The sequence below is a fragment of the Trifolium pratense genome, linkage group LG1 (genome assembly GCF_020283565.1).
Source record: "Trifolium pratense cultivar HEN17-A07 linkage group LG1, ARS_RC_1.1, whole genome shotgun sequence".
Lineage (NCBI taxonomy): Eukaryota > Viridiplantae > Streptophyta > Magnoliopsida > Fabales > Fabaceae > Trifolium > Trifolium pratense.
In genome coordinates, this window is record NC_060059.1 from 52,798,674 (window position 1) to 52,821,531 (window position 22,858).

Consider the following 22,858-nt stretch of genomic DNA (forward strand, 5'->3'; position numbering starts at 1 on the left):
TTAGAACCCTTATGATCATCTGTGTTGTAAATAGATAGTAAATATTTTATTACTAGAAGCAATCTTTTATTTTTATTAATAATATGTATTCGGCCCATGAGCCCATTAGGTTAGAATAGCCTATATAAACACATTAGTGATTGTACATTATTCAATAACTTGAAATATAATACTATTCAGTTTCCACATCATCGAATGCAGTATTTGTTCTTCTTGACAAGAACAATTAATGTTAATTTTTTTTTCTGCCTTAACCTTCCAGATCACACAGGAAGTGGGTCTCTGATAATCTAAAATATTAACGTGAAATAAGTAAATGCTACCCAAGAATTATTCCAATCAAAATTCAAACAGGAGCTCTTTAATCTCTTGAGATCAATGAATTGATTGTTAAATAGAATATGAATAATAAAGAAACTCTACATCAAACAATTGCAAATTCATAAAGTTTGATGTCTATGTTTCATATGGCAGTTGATCAGCCAAATAGATATAGATATGTCCCATAGCTCCAGTGATAAATTCATTTTTATATCTTGATTCCACCGTCAAAGTTTCACCATCATTAATCTTGATTGAACCTGGTGTTGGATAACATACGGACATTTCAACAAGATAGCCTTCCTCATTCCCCGCTTCCTTTCCTGTTCCATATCTTGGTGTTGATGTACACAATGTCCTTCCATCCTAATTAATTAATCCAAAAAAAAAAAACTATTATTGATTATGCAAGCACGATCTGACAAGATTATTTTGACAATATTTGGAATTAAGAAACTTTATTATCGCAAAAGAAATAAATTAAGCAAAAACAATAAAGTTGAACAAAACTTGTTCAAATTAATATTAAACCCTACCTGTCCGTATAGTGTTGCATTAACAACACCTGTATGCATATGAGCAGTGCCATAGATAAGATAACCACCTTTTTTCATGGGGATGCTTGATTTTTGAACGTGAAAACGGTCACCACTATTATTTTCTGGAATAGTATACTCTGCCTGTAAAAAATTAAGAAATCTTTGTAACTCATTTTCATCCAACGTGCAATGCAATAAATAACTATTATATATCATAAGGTTTTAAAACTTATTTTCTTTTTAGTTTTTCATGCAAATGTTAGGTGTGAATATACTATGTTAATAACCAGAGTTTCTTTGAGCCTCCGTTTTATGAGTCCAAGATCAATCACTTAAGCTACGTCTTGATCATGACATAATTAATTGATCATGAATTGAAAACTGTAATTTAAATAACTTATTTACCAGACAATCATGGATTGTTTCGGAACCATTTGTTCTAATTCGATCAGTGGAGTCAAGTATATAAAATCTAAGTGGAATTTGGTGTTGGTCCCAGTCAACCCATGTTACTTTGTATCTTAAGGCAAGCTTTCTCCTTGGTGCTTCAAATCCCTTTATTAATTTGCATTGAAAGTTATCTTTGCAACAAAAGATTCCTCCTTTATATTCGGGGGTCAATGGTTTTCCATGAATTTCGGTTGACACATTATAGAAATTTTGTGGGAGATTAAATTGGTCACACCTACATTCAGTGCAACTTTTCCTATTTTCTGTGCCACGTGTATCAATGACCATGATGCTAAATAGCCATTTCTCTTCCCACCCTTCTGGAATATTTGCAGGGTTTCCTAGTTCAATTGCAAATGGATCAGGAATTTTTGTACTTGTTCCCCGTGATTCACTTCCAAAACCCCAATAATGTGGAAGAATAGCATCGTTGCATGTTCCGTCGTTTCTTCTGAAGATGGCTGTAACGACCCAATTTTCATATTATTATTTTTATGTGTTAAAATATTTTATTTAACGTGACATTTTAATTAAGTTAATAACTAGAGTTATTTATCGAGTACTTTAGTTATTAAGCGAATAGTGAGAGTTATCGTGTTATTGGGCCAAGCCAATTGGGCTTGAGGCCCAATGGGCCTTGTGTGTGTGTGTGGCGCCATATGGCCATGAGAGGGAGAAGAGAAATTCATTTTTCTCATGTTCTTATGTTCTTGAGAGAAGAGAAGAGAGAGCTTGAAGAGCTAGGGCAAGGGGAGAGCTAAGGATTCGAGAGCTTCGTCGTGTTTTCTTCGAATCCAGGTAAGAGAGTAGATTTCATATTCGTGGGTGACTCGAGGAAGGGGAGAATGTCGATTTCTCCTCACCCGAACTTCCTCCACCCCATTTTCGTTTTAGTGTGAATGGATTTTCTTAATGGAAATCGATTCTAAGGTTCATAACATGCTTAATATGCTTTTATCATGATGTATGAACGAATTTATTGGATAAAAAAATGAGAATTTGTTGATGTTTGAGCAAGAACATTGGTATTTATGAGTTTTTGAGTAAAAGTGTAGAATCACTACTTTTTGATGTGTTTTGTTGTAGATCGGTGAAATGAACTGACCTTTTATGTTTATATACATGTTATATGCTTGAAAACAAACTTATTTGGGTTTTGGAACATCAAAAATGGGATTTTTGGGTGGATTTATGCTCAAACCCGAAAACAGAGCTCCTGTGGCTGGCATGCTGGCTGGGCCAGCCTTGCAGCGAGGCCTGGCTTTCTCTGGCTGAAGCCAGTAAGCCTCTGGTTCCTGCTAGCTTTTTCTGGCTTTCTCTGGCTGAAGCCAGTAAGCCTCTGGTTCCTGCTAGTTTTTCTGGCTTTCTCTGGCTGAAGCCACCATGACAGACTAGAACTTGTTGATGTTTCTAAGTGCAATTAAAGGTTTGTAACATGTGATTAGAGTATTCTAACATGCAATTAGGTGTTTATAACCATGATTAATTGTATTGTGATGATAGTTGTTGATTATATTTGTGGAATATGATTGTGTTGATGATGTTTGTTTAAATGTCAAAAGAAGTATATTAAGGTGTTAATCAACTTAATAAAAAAGGATATTAGAATTATGTTATTCTAATAAAGACGGATATTAAGGTATTGATTATCTTAATAAAGACGGACGTTGGATAGTGTTCCACGTTATTGTTGATGGGCTATATGCCAAAATTGTTGATGAATATATTCATGAGTTTGAGTGCATGCATCATGAATATTTAGGGATATTGGCTTGTCCAATAAAGAAGGATATCGAACTATATTTGTTTGATAAAGACGGATATCGGAGGTGAAATACTCTGATAAAGACGATGGTACCACATGCATTAGAGGTGTCTAGAGGACATAACATGAATGTGAAGCATTAGATTGCATTAGGGATTATGTGTGCATTTTATAATAAATGATGTTTGACACATACTTGGTAAATGTTGATTGTTAATCCGTATGTGAGGAGCAGAGTCCGTCATGACTATAAAATGAACAACGCAGGGTCCGTCATGACCATAATCTGAACAATGTATTTGTTGATGTTTTGGTATTGTCCGAGACGACGTGAAACTATATATTTGGTGTATTTTGTGGATGATTGATTAGGTGATAAATGAAGTATATGCATGATATATGAATATGCATGAATGATGGTGATGTATATGTATAATGTATGATTATGCATGTTTTTATGAAGAAGTGTTTAAGTACCATTTACTTACACTTGTATATTTTGAGTATGTTATCTAACTCTCTTTTATGTGTTATGTGCTGGACCGTTGGGGGTCCAGATTTACAGGTTTTGTGGTATTCGATGTCGAGTCGTCGGTGAAGCTCTGCTCTGATTGTGACACGGGAAAGGGTTTTATATTGTATATAAAGTCTATTGTCTAGGTTGTTTTGTATAATCAATAAATACATTATTTGATTCAAAGATTTGTATAAACACTATTTTTACTAATTAATTACATTAGTATTACTTTGATTAGAGGAGTGTAATACTTGAACCGATATTCAATAAATTAAATGTGATTTTCCGTTGCGTATTTTGAAAAAGATTTTACTAAAGGTAGAAATATATAAATAATGGGTTTGGGTGTTACAATGGCACCCCCAAAAGGTTTGGTAAGATCATTAAAATCGTGAGTTTTATTTATAATATATTTTATAGCAAAATAATGATGAAAGTAAGTTTCATGCAATGGTACAGAATTCCCTTGTTCATTGTAACACCCTAACCCGTACTACCCTTAAAAACGTAATTTTAAAAACTTTTCAACAAGTGTAAAGGCAGAGTGCCACGCGGTAATTAAAACACAAGCATACACACAGAGCATCATGAAATTTAACATGAAAAGCAACAGCGGATTCCAATCAAACCAAGCATGCATATATATACATATATATATACATAAGCCATATTCATCCCTAAGGATGTCACTTATACAAGAACTAGCATAACAAAAAGGTAACACCGATATACGATGAAAGCCAAGCGTAAACCCCGACTCGATGTTACATTACCAGAGCATTCACTATTTACAAACTCTAGTCAAAAGCTAGTACTAAGAGGAGTAATCTATACTAAGTCTCCTCACCAAAAGGTATCTTCAACACCCAGCTAATACCGCAGTCTAAACGTCAGCACAGTCCTCAGCCTGAATATCTGAACCCCCAAAGGTCCAGCAAATAACACAAAGCAGAGAGTTAGAAAACATAATCGCATATCATACGAGCATAAGAAAAGTCTTACACTTTCGAACTACATCATACATATTCTAACTCACGTCAAAACATCGCACTAAACAATTATCAATTAATAAGGTTCAACACCATTCAACCAAATAATGTCACTTACCATTTATCAAATATATGCGCATTTACCCTAAGGTATCTAATGCCAATTAATTCACTGTCATGCCATCCCTAGACATAACTAAATGCATGTGGTACCAAGATGTCTCACCAACGGTGGACCAAGAACAGTTTTATATCATGCTGGATATGTCGGAACTTACCGAACCATCTTATCTCCCTTGGATAAGCCAAAACAGTTTTATATCCTGTTGGATAGCAGCTCTGGACTCATGGATTCATCTAATCCGATCCTCGGCTTCATTATGGACACATAATCCATTTTCGTTATTGGAACCCAAGTTTCCAATGTTCACATACAATCATGAATGCATGTATGCATACACATATCAACCATATGATATTCTCTAGCTCGAAGCTACTCTTTTATGAATGCGGGAACACAATCCTAACACATTCACTTAACATTGCAAATTAATGCCAAAAACATAACATTGCTCACTTTAAGATACACTTATTGCATACACGTTTATCAATCATATAACGATTAACAATAAGCATTAACAGTATCAACATGTATCAACAATCATGTAAGAATACCCCTAAACTATGTTCCAAGTGCCTAATCACACTTACAAACATCAACAAGAATTGCTGTCACAGAGGCCTTCGCTAAGCGAAGCCTTAGCGAGACTTGGCGAACCACACCAGGAAGTAACCTGCTCATGGCGAGCATTGGCGAGCTTCAACGAACTATTCGCTAAGCGAAGGCTTAGCGAGCCTCAGCGAACATCACCAGAGAATCACCTGCTCAAGGCGAGACTTGGCGAGATCCAGCGAACCTGTTCGCTACAGCGAACCCCTGGTCGCTTAGCGAACCACACCAGAACAGAATATCTGTTCTTGAGTTATCTAAGGCGGTTTAACCTCAAATCAACTCAAAAATTCATCTAAACATGTTATAAATTCATATAAACAGCCATTCCAAACATATATGGTATCAAGGAACATTAATCATCCCTTCCAAACATCCAAATACCTCTAATAATCAAAATCATGGCAATTACTTGAGTTTTAAGTAACTTTCATAAACTTTTCAAAAATGATCCAAACACATACATATTCATCATGGAATCAAACTAGTGATTAACACATACAAAGTGATGATGAAAAACATCAGACTCACATACAAAAGCTTAATCAAAGTCTAAAAGAAATTGAGTGGGAGAGTTCGGGAACGGAGACATAGACAATCTCCCCCCTCCTTGTCACTCAAGAATCATGAATTCTAATCTCTTACCTTAAGCAAAGATGATGATTCAAGCCTTCTCTTGCTCAAGCTTTCTCTCTTGATCCAAACCCTAGCTTAGCTCTTATGGTTTTGCTCTTGCTCTACTCACTCAAAACTCAAGAAATGAAGTTATGATACTATTCATAAGTTGGACTTGCTACTTATACTACTTCTCATGTGTCATGAACCAAGCCCAAGTGGCTTAGGCCCATGCCTCTCACGCCCATTAAAGCCCAAAACAAGGTTCTCGCGCCTAATAACTTACGATCGGCTAAATAATTATTCGTCGCTCACTAAAATAATAAAAGCCAATTAATAAATAAAATACATTTAATAAAATATACGAATACGAAAAACGGGTCGTTACAATCCTACCCCCCTTAAAAGAATTTCGCCCTCGAAATTACCTAGAAACAGATCGGGATAAGAATCTCTCATCTTGCTTTCCAACTCCCACGTCGCATTCTCACCAGCCGGTCCTCCCCACACGACTTTCACGGATGAAATCTCTTTGTTTCTCAACCTCTTCACTTCTCTTCCTTCGATTCTCAAAGGCACAGTCTCAATGGTCAAGTCATCCCTCACTTGAACATCGTCCGATTCAATCACGTGTGTCGGATCAGACACATACTTGCGCAACTGTGATACATGAAAAACATCGTGCAAATTCGCCAATGATGGCGGTAATGCAATCCTATACGCAACTTTCCCAACTCGCTTCAAAATCTCAAACGGCCCAATAAACCTCGATGTTAACTTCCTTGACTTCAACGCACGTCCTACTCCAGTAGTCGATTTAACTCGTAGGAATACATGATCCCCCTCTTGGAATTCAATGTCCTTCCTCCTCTTATCATGATAACTCTTCTGTCGACTCTGAGATGCTTTCATCTTCTCACGAATCATCCGAATCTTCTCTGTTGTTTCTTGTACAATCTCTGGTCCAAGAATTGCACCTTCTCCAGTTTCATACCAACACAGAGGTGTCCTACACCTTCTCCCATACAAAGCCTCAAACGGTGCCATTCCGATACTAGAATGGTAACTGTTGTTGTATGTAAACTCTACCAACGGTAAACAAGAATCCCAATTCACGTTTTGCTCCAAAACACAAGCCCTCAACAAATCCTCTAAGGATTGTATCGTCCTCTCCGACTGACCATCTGTCTGAGGATGATACGCTGAACTCAACCTCAACTTCGTTCCTAAAGCTTCTTGCAAGCTTTCCCAAAATCTGGAAGTAAATCTCGGATCTCTATCCGAAATAATACTTGTTGGAATACCATGTAGCCTCACAATCTGCTCCACATAAATCTCGGCCAACTTAGGCACCAAAGTACCTTTCCTGATAGCAATGAAGTGAGCACACTTCGTCAGACGATCTACCACTACCCAAATCACCTCGTTACCTTTCTTGGTCTTCGGTAAACCTCCCACAAAATCCATTGCAATGCTATCCCATTTCCATTCGGGTATAAACATTGGTTGCAACAAACCAAACGGCTTCTGATGCTCAATCTTCGATTTCTGACAAGTCAAGCATGAATAAACAAATTCAGAAATTTGCCTCTTCATTCCCGGCCACCAAAATAACTTCCTCAAATCCTGATACATCTTGGTTACTCCAGGATGTATACTCAAACCACTTCTGTGACCTTCTTCCATGATCATTCTTTTCAATTCGGGTACATCCGGTACACAAACTCTTCCGTGAAATCTCATGACTCCACTTTCGTCAATCTTGATATTGGTCTCCTTGCCTTCATTGATGAGTACCATCTTCTCCATCAATTTCTTATCCGATTTCTGACGTTCTTTAATATCTTCAAGAAAAGGATTCGTCAACTTTAACATTCCTAGCTTCACACTTGAAGAAGTAACCTCGCACACAAGACTCAAGTCTCGGAATTCCTCAATCAACTCTAACTCTTTCACCATCAATGATGACATATGCAAAGTTTTCCTACTTAATGCATCGGCCACCACATTGGCTTTTCCGGGGTGATAACTCAATTCAAAATCGTAGTCCTTTAAGAATTCGAGCCATCTTCGTTGCCTCATATTCAACTCCCTCTGGTCGAATAAGTACTTCAGACTCTTGTGATCGCTGAAAACTTCAAACCTCGATCCATACAAGTAGTGTCTCCACACTTTCAAAGTAAACACCACTGCGGCTAACTCCAAATCATGCGTCGGATAGTTCCTCTCGTGAACCTTCAGTTGTCTTGAAGCATATGCTACCACATTACCCCCTTGCATAAGCACTCCACCAAGTCCTAACTTCGAAGCATCGCAATACACGACGAACGACTCTTTGGCATCAGGTAAAATCAACACGGGTGCAGTAGTCAATCTTCTCTTGAGCTCTTGGAAACTCTTCTCACAAATACCATCCCAAACAAACGCTTGATCTTTCCTCGTCAACTTGGTTAACGGCAAAGCCAATTTCGAAAAACCTTCGATGAATCTTCTATAATAACCGGCTAACCCAAGGAAACTTCTAATCTCTGAAACAGATTCCGGCGTTCCCCACTGTGACACAGCGTCAACCTTCGCAGGATCTACCGCGATTCCTCCACTTGAAATTATATGCCCTAGGAAACTCACCTCTTTCATCCAAAATTCACACTTAGACAACTTGGCATACAACTTCTTCTCCTTCAAGACTTGCAAAACAATCCTCAAGTGCTCTTCGTGCTCTTCCTCGGATTTTGAGTAAATCAAAATGTCGTCGATGAACACCACCACGAATCTATCCAAAAATGAATGGAAAATTCGGTTCATATACTCCATGAAAACTCCAGGTGCATTGGTCACACCAAACGGCATAACTGAATACTCGTAGTGCCCATACCTCGTCCTAAATGCAGTCTTAGGTATGTCTTCCGTCTTTACTCTAATCTGATGGTATCCAGATCTCAAATCTATCTTACTAAACACACAAGCTCCAACTAGTTGATCCATCAAATCATCTATCCTCGGAAGTGGATATTTATTCTTGATCGTCACTTTGTTCAACTGACGATAGTCTATACATAATCTCATGCTTCCATCTTTCTTCTTTACAAGCAATACCGGCGCTCCCCATGGCGAAACACTCGGTCGAACAAACCTCTTCTCAAGCAGCTCTTCAAGTTGCTTCTTCAACTCATTCAACTCTGATGCTGACATTCGATACGGCGCCATCGATATCGGACTAGTTCCAGGTACTAGGTCGATAGAAAACTCTACCTCTCGCTTTGGAGGCACGTCAGATATATCATCCGGAAACACATCTGGGAATTCGCAAACGATCGGTAACTCTTCTATCTTAACTCCTCCTTCGAGTTTCAATGATGCAAACATCATGAACATCTCGGCATGTTCTTTCAACGCTTCCGATACTTCCTTCCCATTCATCAAATGCAAGTTCTCCTCCGGCTTCGGAAAAACAACGGCCTTCTCACGACAGTTGATATGAATTCGATTAAAGATTAACCAATTCATACCAAAAATCACATCCATACCACTAAGTGGAATACACACTAAATCCATACCAAAATGCCTACCAAAAATGGTTACGGGGCAGTTACGACATACTTGTCGGGTAATCACTGAACCATTAGCAGGAGTTTCTATTTCCATCCTACCCGTCATATCCGTTAAAGGAATACTAAGACGCTTCACACAATCCAAAGAAATAAAAGAATGCGTCGCTCCCGTATCTATAATCGCAATTAAAGGAGTGTTATAGATGAAACACGTACCTCTAATGAGATTGTCCTCAAGGCTAGCATCCTCTCCACTCAAAGCAAACACCTTGCCCATCAACTTCTTGGGCTTCTTACAAGTCGGACTCTTGTGGCCTTCCTCACCACAGTTGAAACACACCACCTTTGTCCTACAAACCTCGGTCTTGTGGCCCAGCTTTCCACAATTCTTACACCTATCTCCTTTCTTGGGGCAATCATAAGACATATGACCCCTTTCTCCACAGTTGTAACAACTTCCATTCACCGGCTTCTTACCACCACTGGTATTACCCCTACCGCGGTTATCATAAGGTTTTCCGCGCTCTTGTCCTTTCCCTTTTCGGTCATTCGCAGCCTTGTAGTAGTTCACCTTAGCTCTACCATCTTCATCACAAATCCTACTCTTGTTCACAAGGGTCGCAAAGTCCCTTATCTGTGAAAATCCAATCATATGCTTAATGTCTGGACGTAGACCACTTTCAAACTTCACGCACTTGTCGTTCTCCGCTTCCATAGTGTTGTAATGCGGGCTAAACGCACACAAAGTCTCAAACTTGACGGCATAGTCAGCTACCGTCATATTTCCCTGTTTCAATTCCATGAATTCCACCACCTTCTTATTCTTCACATCCACAGGAAAATACTTAACCAAAAATTCTCTTTTAAACATTGCCCATGGTATAGCCATACCACCGGGTCCTAGCCTCAACTTGGCATTCTTCCACCACACATTCGCTTCCTCACGCAACACATATGTTCCAAGGGTTGTCTTCCCTTCCTCGGAACAATCCATTGCTTCAAAAATTATCTCAAGTTCCTCCAACCACTTATGAGCTCCATCCGGGTTGTAACCTCCGGTAAATGTTGGCGGTTTCTGCTTCATGAACCTTTCCAACCTCATCTCTACCTCTCTTCCAGGTTGATGATCTCTAACCACAATGTTGGTAAGTGCGGCCAAAGCTTCCGCAATCTGAGCATTCGTTCTCGCAGCAGCCATGATTCCTGAACGAATCACAACTAGACGTTAGAAAGTACTAACAGTGTTCCCTACACATGCTCATACGGGGAAAAGAAAAGTCCTAATTGGTTCACATGAACCGACCTGCTCTGATACCACTATTGTAACACCCTAACCCGTACTACCCTTAAAAACGTAATTTTAAAAACTTTTCAACAAGTGTAAAGGCAGAGTGCCACGCGGTAATTAAAACACAAGCATACACACAGAGCATCATGAAATTTAACATGAAAAGCAACAGCGGATTCCAATCAAACCAAGCATGCATATATATACATATATATATACATAAGCCATATTCATCCCTAAGGATGTCACTTATACAAGAACTAGCATAACAAAAAGGTAACACCGATATACGATGAAAGCCAAGCGTAAACCCCGACTCGATGTTACATTACCAGAGCATTCACTATTTACAAACTCTAGTCAAAAGCTAGTACTAAGAGGAGTAATCTATACTAAGTCTCCTCACCAAAAGGTATCTTCAACACCCAGCTAATACCGCAGTCTAAACGTCAGCACAGTCCTCAGCCTGAATATCTGAACCCCCAAAGGTCCAGCAAATAACACAAAGCAGAGAGTTAGAAAACATAATCGCATATCATACGAGCATAAGAAAAGTCTTACACTTTCGAACTACATCATACATATTCTAACTCACGTCAAAACATCGCACTAAACAATTATCAATTAATAAGGTTCAACACCATTCAACCAAATAATGTCACTTACCATTTATCAAATATATGCGCATTTACCCTAAGGTATCTAATGCCAATTAATTCACTGTCATGCCATCCCTAGACATAACTAAATGCATGTGGTACCAAGATGTCTCACCAACGGTGGACCAAGAACAGTTTTATATCATGCTGGATATGTCGGAACTTACCGAACCATCTTATCTCCCTTGGATAAGCCAAAACAGTTTTATATCCTGTTGGATAGCAGCTCTGGACTCATGGATTCATCTAATCCGATCCTCGGCTTCATTATGGACACATAATCCATTTTCGTTATTGGAACCCAAGTTTCCAATGTTCACATACAATCATGAATGCATGTATGCATACACATATCAACCATATGATATTCTCTAGCTCGAAGCTACTCTTTTATGAATGCGGGAACACAATCCTAACACATTCACTTAACATTGCAAATTAATGCCAAAAACATAACATTGCTCACTTTAAGATACACTTATTGCATACACGTTTATCAATCATATAACGATTAACAATAAGCATTAACAGTATCAACATGTATCAACAATCATGTAAGAATACCCCTAAACTATGTTCCAAGTGCCTAATCACACTTACAAACATCAACAAGAATTGCTGTCACAGAGGCCTTCGCTAAGCGAAGCCTTAGCGAGACTTGGCGAACCACACCAGGAAGTAACCTGCTCATGGCGAGCATTGGCGAGCTTCAACGAACTATTCGCTAAGCGAAGGCTTAGCGAGCCTCAGCGAACATCACCAGAGAATCACCTGCTCAAGGCGAGACTTGGCGAGATCCAGCGAACCTGTTCGCTACAGCGAACCCCTGGTCGCTTAGCGAACCACACCAGAACAGAATATCTGTTCTTGAGTTATCTAAGGCGGTTTAACCTCAAATCAACTCAAAAATTCATCTAAACATGTTATAAATTCATATAAACAGCCATTCCAAACATATATGGTATCAAGGAACATTAATCATCCCTTCCAAACATCCAAATACCTCTAATAATCAAAATCATGGCAATTACTTGAGTTTTAAGTAACTTTCATAAACTTTTCAAAAATGATCCAAACACATACATATTCATCATGGAATCAAACTAGTGATTAACACATACAAAGTGATGATGAAAAACATCAGACTCACATACAAAAGCTTAATCAAAGTCTAAAAGAAATTGAGTGGGAGAGTTCGGGAACGGAGACATAGACAATCTCCCCCCTCCTTGTCACTCAAGAATCATGAATTCTAATCTCTTACCTTAAGCAAAGATGATGATTCAAGCCTTCTCTTGCTCAAGCTTTCTCTCTTGATCCAAACCCTAGCTTAGCTCTTATGGTTTTGCTCTTGCTCTACTCACTCAAAACTCAAGAAATGAAGTTATGATACTATTCATAAGTTGGACTTGCTACTTATACTACTTCTCATGTGTCATGAACCAAGCCCAAGTGGCTTAGGCCCATGCCTCTCACGCCCATTAAAGCCCAAAACAAGGTTCTCGCGCCTAATAACTTACGATCGGCTAAATAATTATTCGTCGCTCACTAAAATAATAAAAGCCAATTAATAAATAAAATACATTTAATAAAATATACGAATACGAAAAACGGGTCGTTACATTCATCAACTATATCAACGTCGAAGCTCTTGACTCCTATATGACCGATTGGAAACTCAATATCAAACATTGTTTTTGACACAACTTCTCCGGGCCCCACTTCAAACTTTTCTGACAAATATGTTGCTGATTGAATATTAGGAGACTTTATTTGTGAGTAAGTTGTTCTTGATAGCATCACAAGTATTGATAATGAGAAAATAAATGATTTAGAGATCAATCTCATGTTTACCTGCACATGAATGATTATTGTTACATAACTAGTTATGAATAGTGCTTGTAATGTTATTCTTTTGCATAAATTTGTATATAGACATTAAAATAAGTGTTTGAAATGTTATAGGAAAATTAATTGGATGGAAATGTGTACCACATGAGATGTCATAATGAATATTTGCTTCTTCTTGAACTTCGAAGAAATTTTAAAATTAAAAATTGGTAGAAGACAACTTTGTGAAGATGTGGAGATCTTGCATGTTTCCTACTTTTATAGTTGAAATCCTAAAGGTTGTCATAACTTTGATGAGGAGAGAGTGCAAGTTTCTTACTTTTTTTTACAAACCAACTCATATGTTGAATCCTTTTTTAGGTGTCTGAGGTATTTTTATTTTTTGACAAGCAATTGAAACAAACAAAAAAAACCCGCTAAGAATTTATTAGAAATGTGACAATGCAACAAGTCATATTTAGAAAAAGCAAAATAATTGACTAGCTATTTATGGGTATAATTTTACAAGTAGTTGTCGATTACATCTAAACAAAGATACTACGCATAACTAAAATAATATTCAACAATTAATTAGTTAGAAATTTTTGTCGCGCGTTATCTTGTTTTTGTCAAATGGTTTTACCGAAAAAAGGTTGTGGAGTAAAATCAATGGTACTTTATACTTACTAACCGTTGGCTCAATATAAAGTCCCTTTGAATATACAATATTTTACAACTCACAATACTTTATGATATAACCTTTTTATAAATTATTATTACAATTAAGATTTAAGAAAATTCTATATATATATATATATATATATATTATTCTATATTTTACAGAATTGGAAATTTAATTTATCTTTTATAATTACACACTAATATTTTGGAATAAAATATATTATATATTGGAAATATTTTATGTCCTTAAAAAAAAAAGTGATTTTATATTTTTATTTCTATTTTGTGTAATTGTAAAGACTAAGTTTTTCCTCCTCGTGACTAAAATTTAAGCTTAAGATTACTATAGTTAAATTGAAAAAAGGTTAATTTCATCATATTTAAGTATTTTTGAATAATTTTGTGACTTTATCGTTTAGTATGGAGATGGTCTCTAACAAGTAGTATCATAAATGAAATCATAAATACATTATAAAAAAATCAGTTGAGGTGAATAGTAAACAGGTAGAAATTTCAATTAAGCATTTCAAAGCAGTACTTTTCATTTTTCAATATAACAAACAAAATTGCTAAAATGAATTGACACATCAACATAACTTTAGGTCACGTGATTTTACCACATTTTCCTTGTTATTTGAAAAGTCAAGAAGCTTAAGATCTCCATGAAAACAAATTTCCAAGAATGAAATAAAGGAAAGTGCTAGCGAGCAAAATTTCCTAGTTATGAATGATTGAATCCTCTACAATGGATACAATATGGTGAAGAAGTTAAAGATTGATATTTCTATGCATCTATGGTTTATTTATGAACGATTCGTATATTTACTTTGAAATTAAATGAAATACTTATTGTTATGGACCGGGCCAAGGGCCCATCCGCGATTTTGATCTAGTTATGAAACGGAAGAGATAATTAATTCTTCGGGTGGAACCTTGTATTTTAAGCTCAAATATTAAATGTTGTGTGTATCTGTTTGTGTCTAAGGAAAGAAGTTTTCACCCCACAATGTCTAGAATTTATATGAACAAAATAAGTTAAAATTCGTGCTAAAGAAAAGCATGGCTTAGGACTCCATAGCGTGTAACACCCTTAATTTACCCCTTTATTTTATTTTCAAAAAAATTAATTTCATTTATTTAATAAGGATGTCACACTTACTCCAATTAACTAATTCCTCAAATGATTAAAAATCATGCAGCGGAAAATACAAAAATAATATAAGTTTCAAAGTCCGAATTGAAAATACTGAATCAAGTGACATAGTTCAATTGTTATAAAAATTTAACAACATAATTAAATAAAAGTTTCTCCCAACAACATCCTAACAGAGCGACTCCAAATAAATAGCAAAGCAACAGCGTTCCGAACACACCATCTATGATTCGTATCCTACCTGAAAATCTACGGTTGCACACCGTAAGGCCAAGCCAGAAGGGGGAATGTAAAGGTGAGTCAAAATACATCAAGAAAGTAACTGAATTAAAACAACGCAATAACTAACAACATCATAAACAACAACAAGACCACCTAAGCGGATGGCCACGCACATTCATCAGTCAACCACAATCATCAATCGTTAATTAACTAAAGAGAAATAACAACAACATTTAAATAAATAAATATAATTAAAATGCATGCAATGCGCCTAGACTCGCTACATGCATGTGGTACCAATAGCAACGTCATTTCTAGTTTTACATCATAGAGGATCAACATCATTATAAGCAACGTCATTTTCAACTTCATTAGGCAACGTCATTTTCAACATCATTTATACAACTTCAATAAGCAACGTCATTAGACATATGAATGAATGCATGTCATGTTATAATAAGCAACGTCAATAGGCAACATCATTTAACAACTTCGATAGACAACTTCATCATCATTATAACAACATCAATAAACAATGTCTATAAGCAACTACAACAATAACAATTACAACATCATAATTTTGGCAGAACTCCAACATCATTAAAATAGATAATTCAACATCGTTATAACCACGTAACTCAACATTATTATTCAACGAAACGGCAATTCAAGCAACACAATTACTATCAACGAGCAACGACTTAAAACAACACCGATACACAACAATTATTAGCAACTTCGATTACAACACCAACTAAAACTTCATAACTCAATTAATCATTCACTCCTCTCCAAAACAACAACCTATTACTCCTTTTTAACAGTACTCATAACCCAAATCATCTTGATTTAGTTTACCGACGAAACGTATGAATTTTAAGTCAATTTAATTAATAAAAATTAAGAAATAAATTCAAATCTTAATAGCATATAAAACCAGGGAGAGTGAGGTATACCAGAGGGTTCCAAAATATTTAAAATACCCTTCATAAAATTTTGGGAAATTTTCACAAGATTATAATATTTTTAATCACCTTTTTACTCCAAATAATTAATTAAAAATAGCTACGAGTGTCCAACAATTACCAAAGAGGTACCAAAATTTCAAGAAAATTATTTACTATTTTATGGAAAAAGAATAAAAATATTTCGAACTCTCCTGAGCTCCCACGCGCCGGTGCTGCGAGTGGGCGAGGCCACTCGCGCACTGTTCATCTCCTTCACCCGTTTCACTGCAAAACGGGTCGCTCGACCCGGTTCCTCGACCCGACTCGTTCTCTCTCATTTCTCAACGAAAAACAACATTCTTTATACCGTTTTGATCCCCACTCAATTTTAGAAAGATACCCGGTATTTATTTTTAGAAAAGACACTCGAATCAAATGTTTTACATAACAAAAGCTTCACACAAATTTTTAAACAAAAACTCCATTGATGGTTGTTCAAAAGCTTCGGTTTTGACATTCTCTCGACCTAGAATTGCCTTAGAATCGTATTTGATGCTCAACACGTTATGAAATGTTTCTTTAGAATTATCATCAAAATCCCAAAAACCTCATTATTTGAATTTCTCAAGAACAACACCAATCCATGGTTTTATTTTACTCAACATCGGAACACGAATTGCAGCAACAACAAAAGCATAAAAATATTATCATAACAAATTATGAAATCGAAATTAAGAATAAGTATTGAAACAACAACAACAACATCACATAATGGTAGGAGGAAGTATAAGAACAACAACTTAAGCACATATATAATCAATACAAAGTATGCCTATTGAATTCAGAGTTTTCAAGAGTATAAAGCTCCCTTACTTGGATTGTAGTGAACTCCGTAAATTGAGGTTAAGCTTTTCCTTCCTTTGCTTCTCTTCACTCTCCCATGAGCTCTCTCTTTTTTCTCTCACCCACTAGCACTATTTTTTGTGTGTTTGTTTTCTTGTTTGTATCACTATCCTAACTCTTCTTAACCTTACCCACTTTAAACCACTTAATTCTAAGAAACAAACTTTTTAATACAATTAAAGTGAATTTATTAAAATTAAAATCATGGTTTTCTTTTATTTTTATTTTTACTACTATCTTATTCACACCCCCCCTCCTCTTTGCTCTCAACACCTCATTATCTAATTTTTCTACTTCTTTTTCTTTTATTTTATTTTAGTTCACCAACATTATTCTACTCATTTATAGCAGTAATATTGCTATACAGTCTTTCCTTCCACCACTCAAATAATGATGCATCACCATTGAATATAGGGGCTTTCCTATTGCCACTATGTTCATGTGATTCATTACTTAAGTAGTCAAAACCAAAAGCATTTCTAGGACCACCACCAGCACCACTGGCCTCACCGGCTTCACCGGTTGTTCTAGTGCTACTATCGTCTCCTCCAGACATAGTGTTCTCACAAGATCTTTACTGTCTCACTGTTAAGTGAAAGTAACAGACCAGAGCTCTGATACCAATTGAAGGTGTGAAAACACAAGAAGGGGGGGGTTGAATTGTGTTTTAGCCAAGTTTAAAACTTTTTCAAGTTCTTAACTTAACTACAACGGCAGCGGATAAATAACACAATAAACAAGATAAGAGAGAGAGAGATCACACACAAGCAATTTATACTGGTTCCTCTCACAAAACGAGAGTAGTCCAGTCCCCTTGCACTTCCAAGGGATTTCACTATAATCACACAAGATTACACCTGCTCAAGCACACAAGCAAGAGACTTCTCAACAATGCTCAAGCACACAAGCTTAAGACTTCACACTTAAGCACACAAGCTTAAGTTTCCTCAAGTAATAGTAAAGTATAAAAATATACAAATGCTCTTAGATGAACCTAAAGAGAGCAAATACAAAGAGTACAGAGTATTTGACTAAAGTGCAAAAACACTTGATAAGAGGTTCAGAGCTTGTATACACAGAGTTCAGAGTTTGTTCAGCGCACGTTCAATTCTTGATAATTGTATATATCTTGCAGCTGATCCTTCTAGTATATATATCACCAGAAAAGAGTCGTTGCAAAAAGAACCGTTGGAGTTGATAATCTTTTGTCTTCAAGCAGTCTGTCTTGATGCAGTTTGTTTGTATCTAAAACTGAGTAAGAGTTTCAGACACTTTGACTACTGCAGAGTGGACTTTCCTTATTCAGCTAACAAAACTGAAAACCCACGTTCTCAAGAGAGTACAGACAAACTGAGGGTAGCTGAACTGATCAGGCTTGAAGGGTCCTTTTCTTCATTGGTAGAAGAGTTGACTTGCAAAGGGAATCTTCACAGATATAAAAAAGATCTTCAGAGGTTGATGAGACCTTAGTCACTCAAGAAGTTCTGAAGACTTCATCCTCTGAAGGTTGTAACTTCTGAAGTCCAACAACGTCTGAGCGCTTGTGAACTTCTGAATTCACATCCTCTGAGCTTCACTCAGAGCTTACTTGATGCTTATATCTGCACACTTAAAATAAATTTTTAGTCCTTCCAATTGTTTATTAATACTTTGTTATCATCAAAACCTTTATGGATTTAGGGGCTAACATTTTAAATCAATTTTGTTCCAACAATCTCCCCCTTTTTGATGATGACAAACATAAGTATTAATTGACAATTGTTGTTAAATTAACTTATCATGTTTCTCTTAGGTTTATGAGGTTTGCAAGCTCCCCCTAAGATTGATATTCCTTAAAGCCAAAACTTTAGGTTATATCCATGATATTTTAATTTAGTATAAGATTAAGATATTTTGAAATAAAACAAGTTTCATATCTTTCTTCAGAGTGAGAGGTTTGCAAGCTCTCCCCCTAAGTCTCATAAGGCTAAGTTAAAATTGCACTCTTAACTTATCCTTACTTATGAAATTTATTTTAGTTTCAACTAACTTAGTCTCCGCATTGAAATACGTAAAACAACTTAAAAGTAACAACTTTTAACATAACGGATAAAAGCGAGATAAAAGTGTGGTTTCAGTTTTGAACTTATCACTTATCAATTAATGCGTAACTACTCCCCCTTTTGTCATTATCAAAAAGTAAAAAAAAAATTATATAACCAAGACAGTCAAAGAAGAAGAGTGGTTGTTACAAAGGTGAATTAATTTCAAAAGCAAAAACCAACGCGCTCAAAGGTTTATAAAAAGGTGAACGAGTTAACATTATTGGTTTGAGTGGTAATTCAAGCTCTGAAGCATTATAACCTCTGAACCAGCGCTTCAGCCTCTGAAGCAACATAGCCTCTGAAGAGAGCGCTTCAGCCTCTGAAGCAACATAGCCTCTGAACCTCACAACCTCTGAAGCTGATATAAGTTCTGAAGCTCTGAAGCTCTGTTTTGGTTCTGATACGCGTTTCTGTTTTACTTAGCTTTTTAGAGTTAGTTAGTTAGTTTTGTACAGTTGTAATTCAGTTACGTTTTGTTTGTCCTAGGTAGTTATGCAGTTACTTGCATTTGAAGTAACCACCTATTGTATATAAACAATTAAGGCCCTTTGTGGAAGAATAAGATTTTTACTTTTCCTTTATTCAATTTCTGCTTATTCTAAATTCATTCTTCATTCATCTTTCATCCTTCAGTGCTCTTTGTTTTAGGGTTAATCCCCAACAAAGTGGTATCTAGAGCTTTCACGATCCAAGGGATCTTGATTCGGATCTTTCACCAAGAAAGAGCATCAAAGGTTGCAGTGATTCAATCATGGCTGGGAAGAGTAATTTCCATGCGAATTTGCCAATTCTTGATGGAAAGAACTGGGATACATGGGTCAAACAGATGAATGTGATATTCATTGTTCAAGAAGTGGATGAACAAGTGAAGACAGTTCTTGATCCATTACCAGCAAATGCAACAGCAGAACAGAGAGCAACGTTCAGAGAAGCACTGAAGAAAGATAGCAAAGCTCTATTTCTCATTCATCAATGTGTTGATGCCAAGGTATTTGAGAAGATTGCAGATTTCACAACGTCCAAAGAGGCTTGGGACACTTTGCAGAAGAGCTATGGTGGTGATGCAAAGGTCAAGAAAGTGAAATTGCAAGCCTTGAAGAGACAATATGAGCTGCTGGAGATGAAGAATGATGAGACAATTGCAGATTACTTCACAAGAGTGGTGACTCTCACCAATCAGATGAAGAATTGTGGAAGTAATCTTGCTGAACAGGAAACAGTGGAAAAGGTACTTAGAACTTTAACTTCAAAATTTGAGCACATTGTGGTGACAATTGAAGAAACAAAAGACTTAAGTGAAATCAAGATTGAAGACTTGCAGAGTACACTTGAGGCTCATGAGATGAAGCATGGTGGAAGAAACCATGGCAAAGAAGATGAGCAAGCTTTGTTTGTAAAGTTCAAAAAGTACCAAGATGACAAAAAGAAATGGCAGAAAAAGAAAGAGTTCAAGAAAGGGAAAGAAAATGTTGAAGACAAGCCTGAATCCTCTAAAGAAGGAGGAGGAAAAAAGAAGAATTATCAAAAGAAGGATAAGAGCACCATTCAGTGTTACAATTGTGACAAATATGGTCACTATGCTAAAGAATGTAAGGCTCCTAAGAAGAACCAAAGTCAAAACAGTGGAGAAGAAGCAAATGTGGCACAGGATGATTCAACATCAGAAGATGATGTGAATTTCATGGTGACAATTATGAAGGTGTGAAAACACAAGAAGGAGGGGTTGAATTGTGTTTTAGCCAAGTTAAAACTTTTTCAAGTTCTTAACTCAACTACGTTAGCAGCGGATAAATAACACAAATAAAAGCAAGATAGAGAGAGAGAAATCACACAAGCAATTTATACCGGTTCCTCTCACAAAACGAGAGTAGTCCAGTCCCCTTGCACTTCCAAGGGAGTTCACTATAATCACACAAGATTACACCTGCTCAAGCACACAAGCAAGAGACTTCTCAACAATGCTCAAGCACACAAGCAAGAGACTTCACACTTAAGCACACAAGCTTAAGTTTCCTCAAGTAATAGAAAAGTATATAACAATATACAAATGCTCTTAGATGAACCTAAAGAGAGCAAATACAAATAATACAGAGTATTTGACTAAAGTGCAAAAACACTTGATGAAAGGTTCAGAGCTTGTATACACAGAGTTCAGAGTTTGTTCAGCGCACGTTCAATTCTTGATAAATTGTATATTTTGTTGTAGCTGAATCTTCTAGTATATATACCACTAGAAAAGAGTCGTTGCAAAAAGAACCGTTGGAGTTGATAATCTTTTGTCTTCAAGCAGTCTGTCTTGATGCAGTTTGGTTGTATCCAAAACTAAGAAAGAGTTTCAGGTACTTTGACTACTGCAGAGAAGACTTTCCTTATTCAGCTAACAAAACTGAAAACCCACGTTCTCAAGATAGGACAGACAAAACAGAGGTAGCTGAACTGATCAGGCTTGAAGGGTCTTTTTCTTCATTGGTAGAAGAGTTGACTTGCAAAGGGAATCTTCACAGATAACAAAATGATCTTCAGAGGTTGATGACGCTTTAGTCACTTAAGAAGTTCTGAAGACTTCATCCTCTGAAGGTTGCAACTTCTGAAGTCCAACATCTTCTGAGCGCTTGTGAACTTCTGAATTCACATCCTCTGAACTTCATTCAGAGCTTATATGATGCTTATATCTGCACACTTAAAATAAATTTTTAGTCCTTCCAATTGTTAATTAATACTTTGTTATCATCAAAACCTTTATAGATTTAGGGGCAAACATTTTTAAATCAATTTTGTTCCAACAATCTCCCCCTTTTTGATGATGACAAACATCAGTATTAATTGACAATTGTTGTTAAATTAACTTATCATGTTTCTCTTAGGTTTATGAGGTTTGCAAGCTCCCCCTAAGATTGATACTTCATAAAGTCTGAACTTTATGTTTTATCCATGATATTTTAATTTAGTATAAGATTAAGATAATTTGAAATAAAACAAGTTTCATATCTTTCTTCAGAGTGAGAGGTTTGCAAGCTCTCCCCCTAAGTCTCATAAGGCTAAGTTAAAATTGCACTCTTAACTTATCCTTACTTATGAAATTTATTTCAGTTTCAACTAACTTAGTCTCCACCTTGAAATACGTAAAACAACTTAAAAAATAACAACTTTTAACATAACGGATAAAAGCGAGATACAAGTGTGGTTTCAGTTTTGAACTTATCACATATCAATTAATGCGTAACTACTCCCCCTTTTGTCATTATCAAAAAGAGAGAAGTTTAGAAAACCAAGACAGTCAAAAGAAAAACTTGGCAGTTACAAAGATGAGTTAAAGTCAAAGAACAGAAAACAAAGTTCAATAACACAGTATAAAAGGAAAACGAAAACCACAGTTTCTTCACAAAACATTGATCAAAAGCAAGAATCAAAACAATGAGAAGATTCAGTGCGCGTTTAGCAAACAAGAAGAGAGAGAAACGCGAGAAAGAAGATCAGAAGAATGAAAAAGAAGAAAAAACGCCACAAGAAACAGAGATCATTGACATCTCGTCAGACTCAGAGTCTGAGGAAGAGTATATGGATGAAGATTACATAGAGTATCTGGCTAACTTAACTCCTGAAGAAGAACAAGA

General features: G+C 36.3%; 1 protein-coding gene and 1 long non-coding RNA gene across 2 annotated transcripts; both read right to left on the bottom strand.

The window, feature by feature from the left end:
- Nucleotides 1-456: 456 nt before the first annotated feature.
- On the bottom strand, nt 457-13,272 carry LOC123906240. The gene is made up of 5 exons (XM_045956108.1): nt 13,047-13,272; nt 3,953-4,075; nt 1,266-1,771; nt 858-1,001; nt 457-687 (listed from the first exon to the last, which is right to left on the bottom strand). Exons 1-5 carry the CDS (start codon nt 13,270-13,272, stop codon nt 457-459), a joined length of 1,230 nt encoding a protein of 409 aa, XP_045812064.1.
- Nucleotides 13,273-15,104: 1,832 nt separating this feature from the next.
- LOC123906250 lies at nt 15,105-17,270 on the bottom strand. The gene is made up of 2 exons (XR_006808811.1): nt 17,131-17,270; nt 15,105-15,337 (listed from the first exon to the last, which is right to left on the bottom strand). It is a non-coding gene; the product is annotated as an uncharacterized LOC123906250 (long non-coding RNA).
- Nucleotides 17,271-22,858: the final 5,588 nt, after the last annotated feature.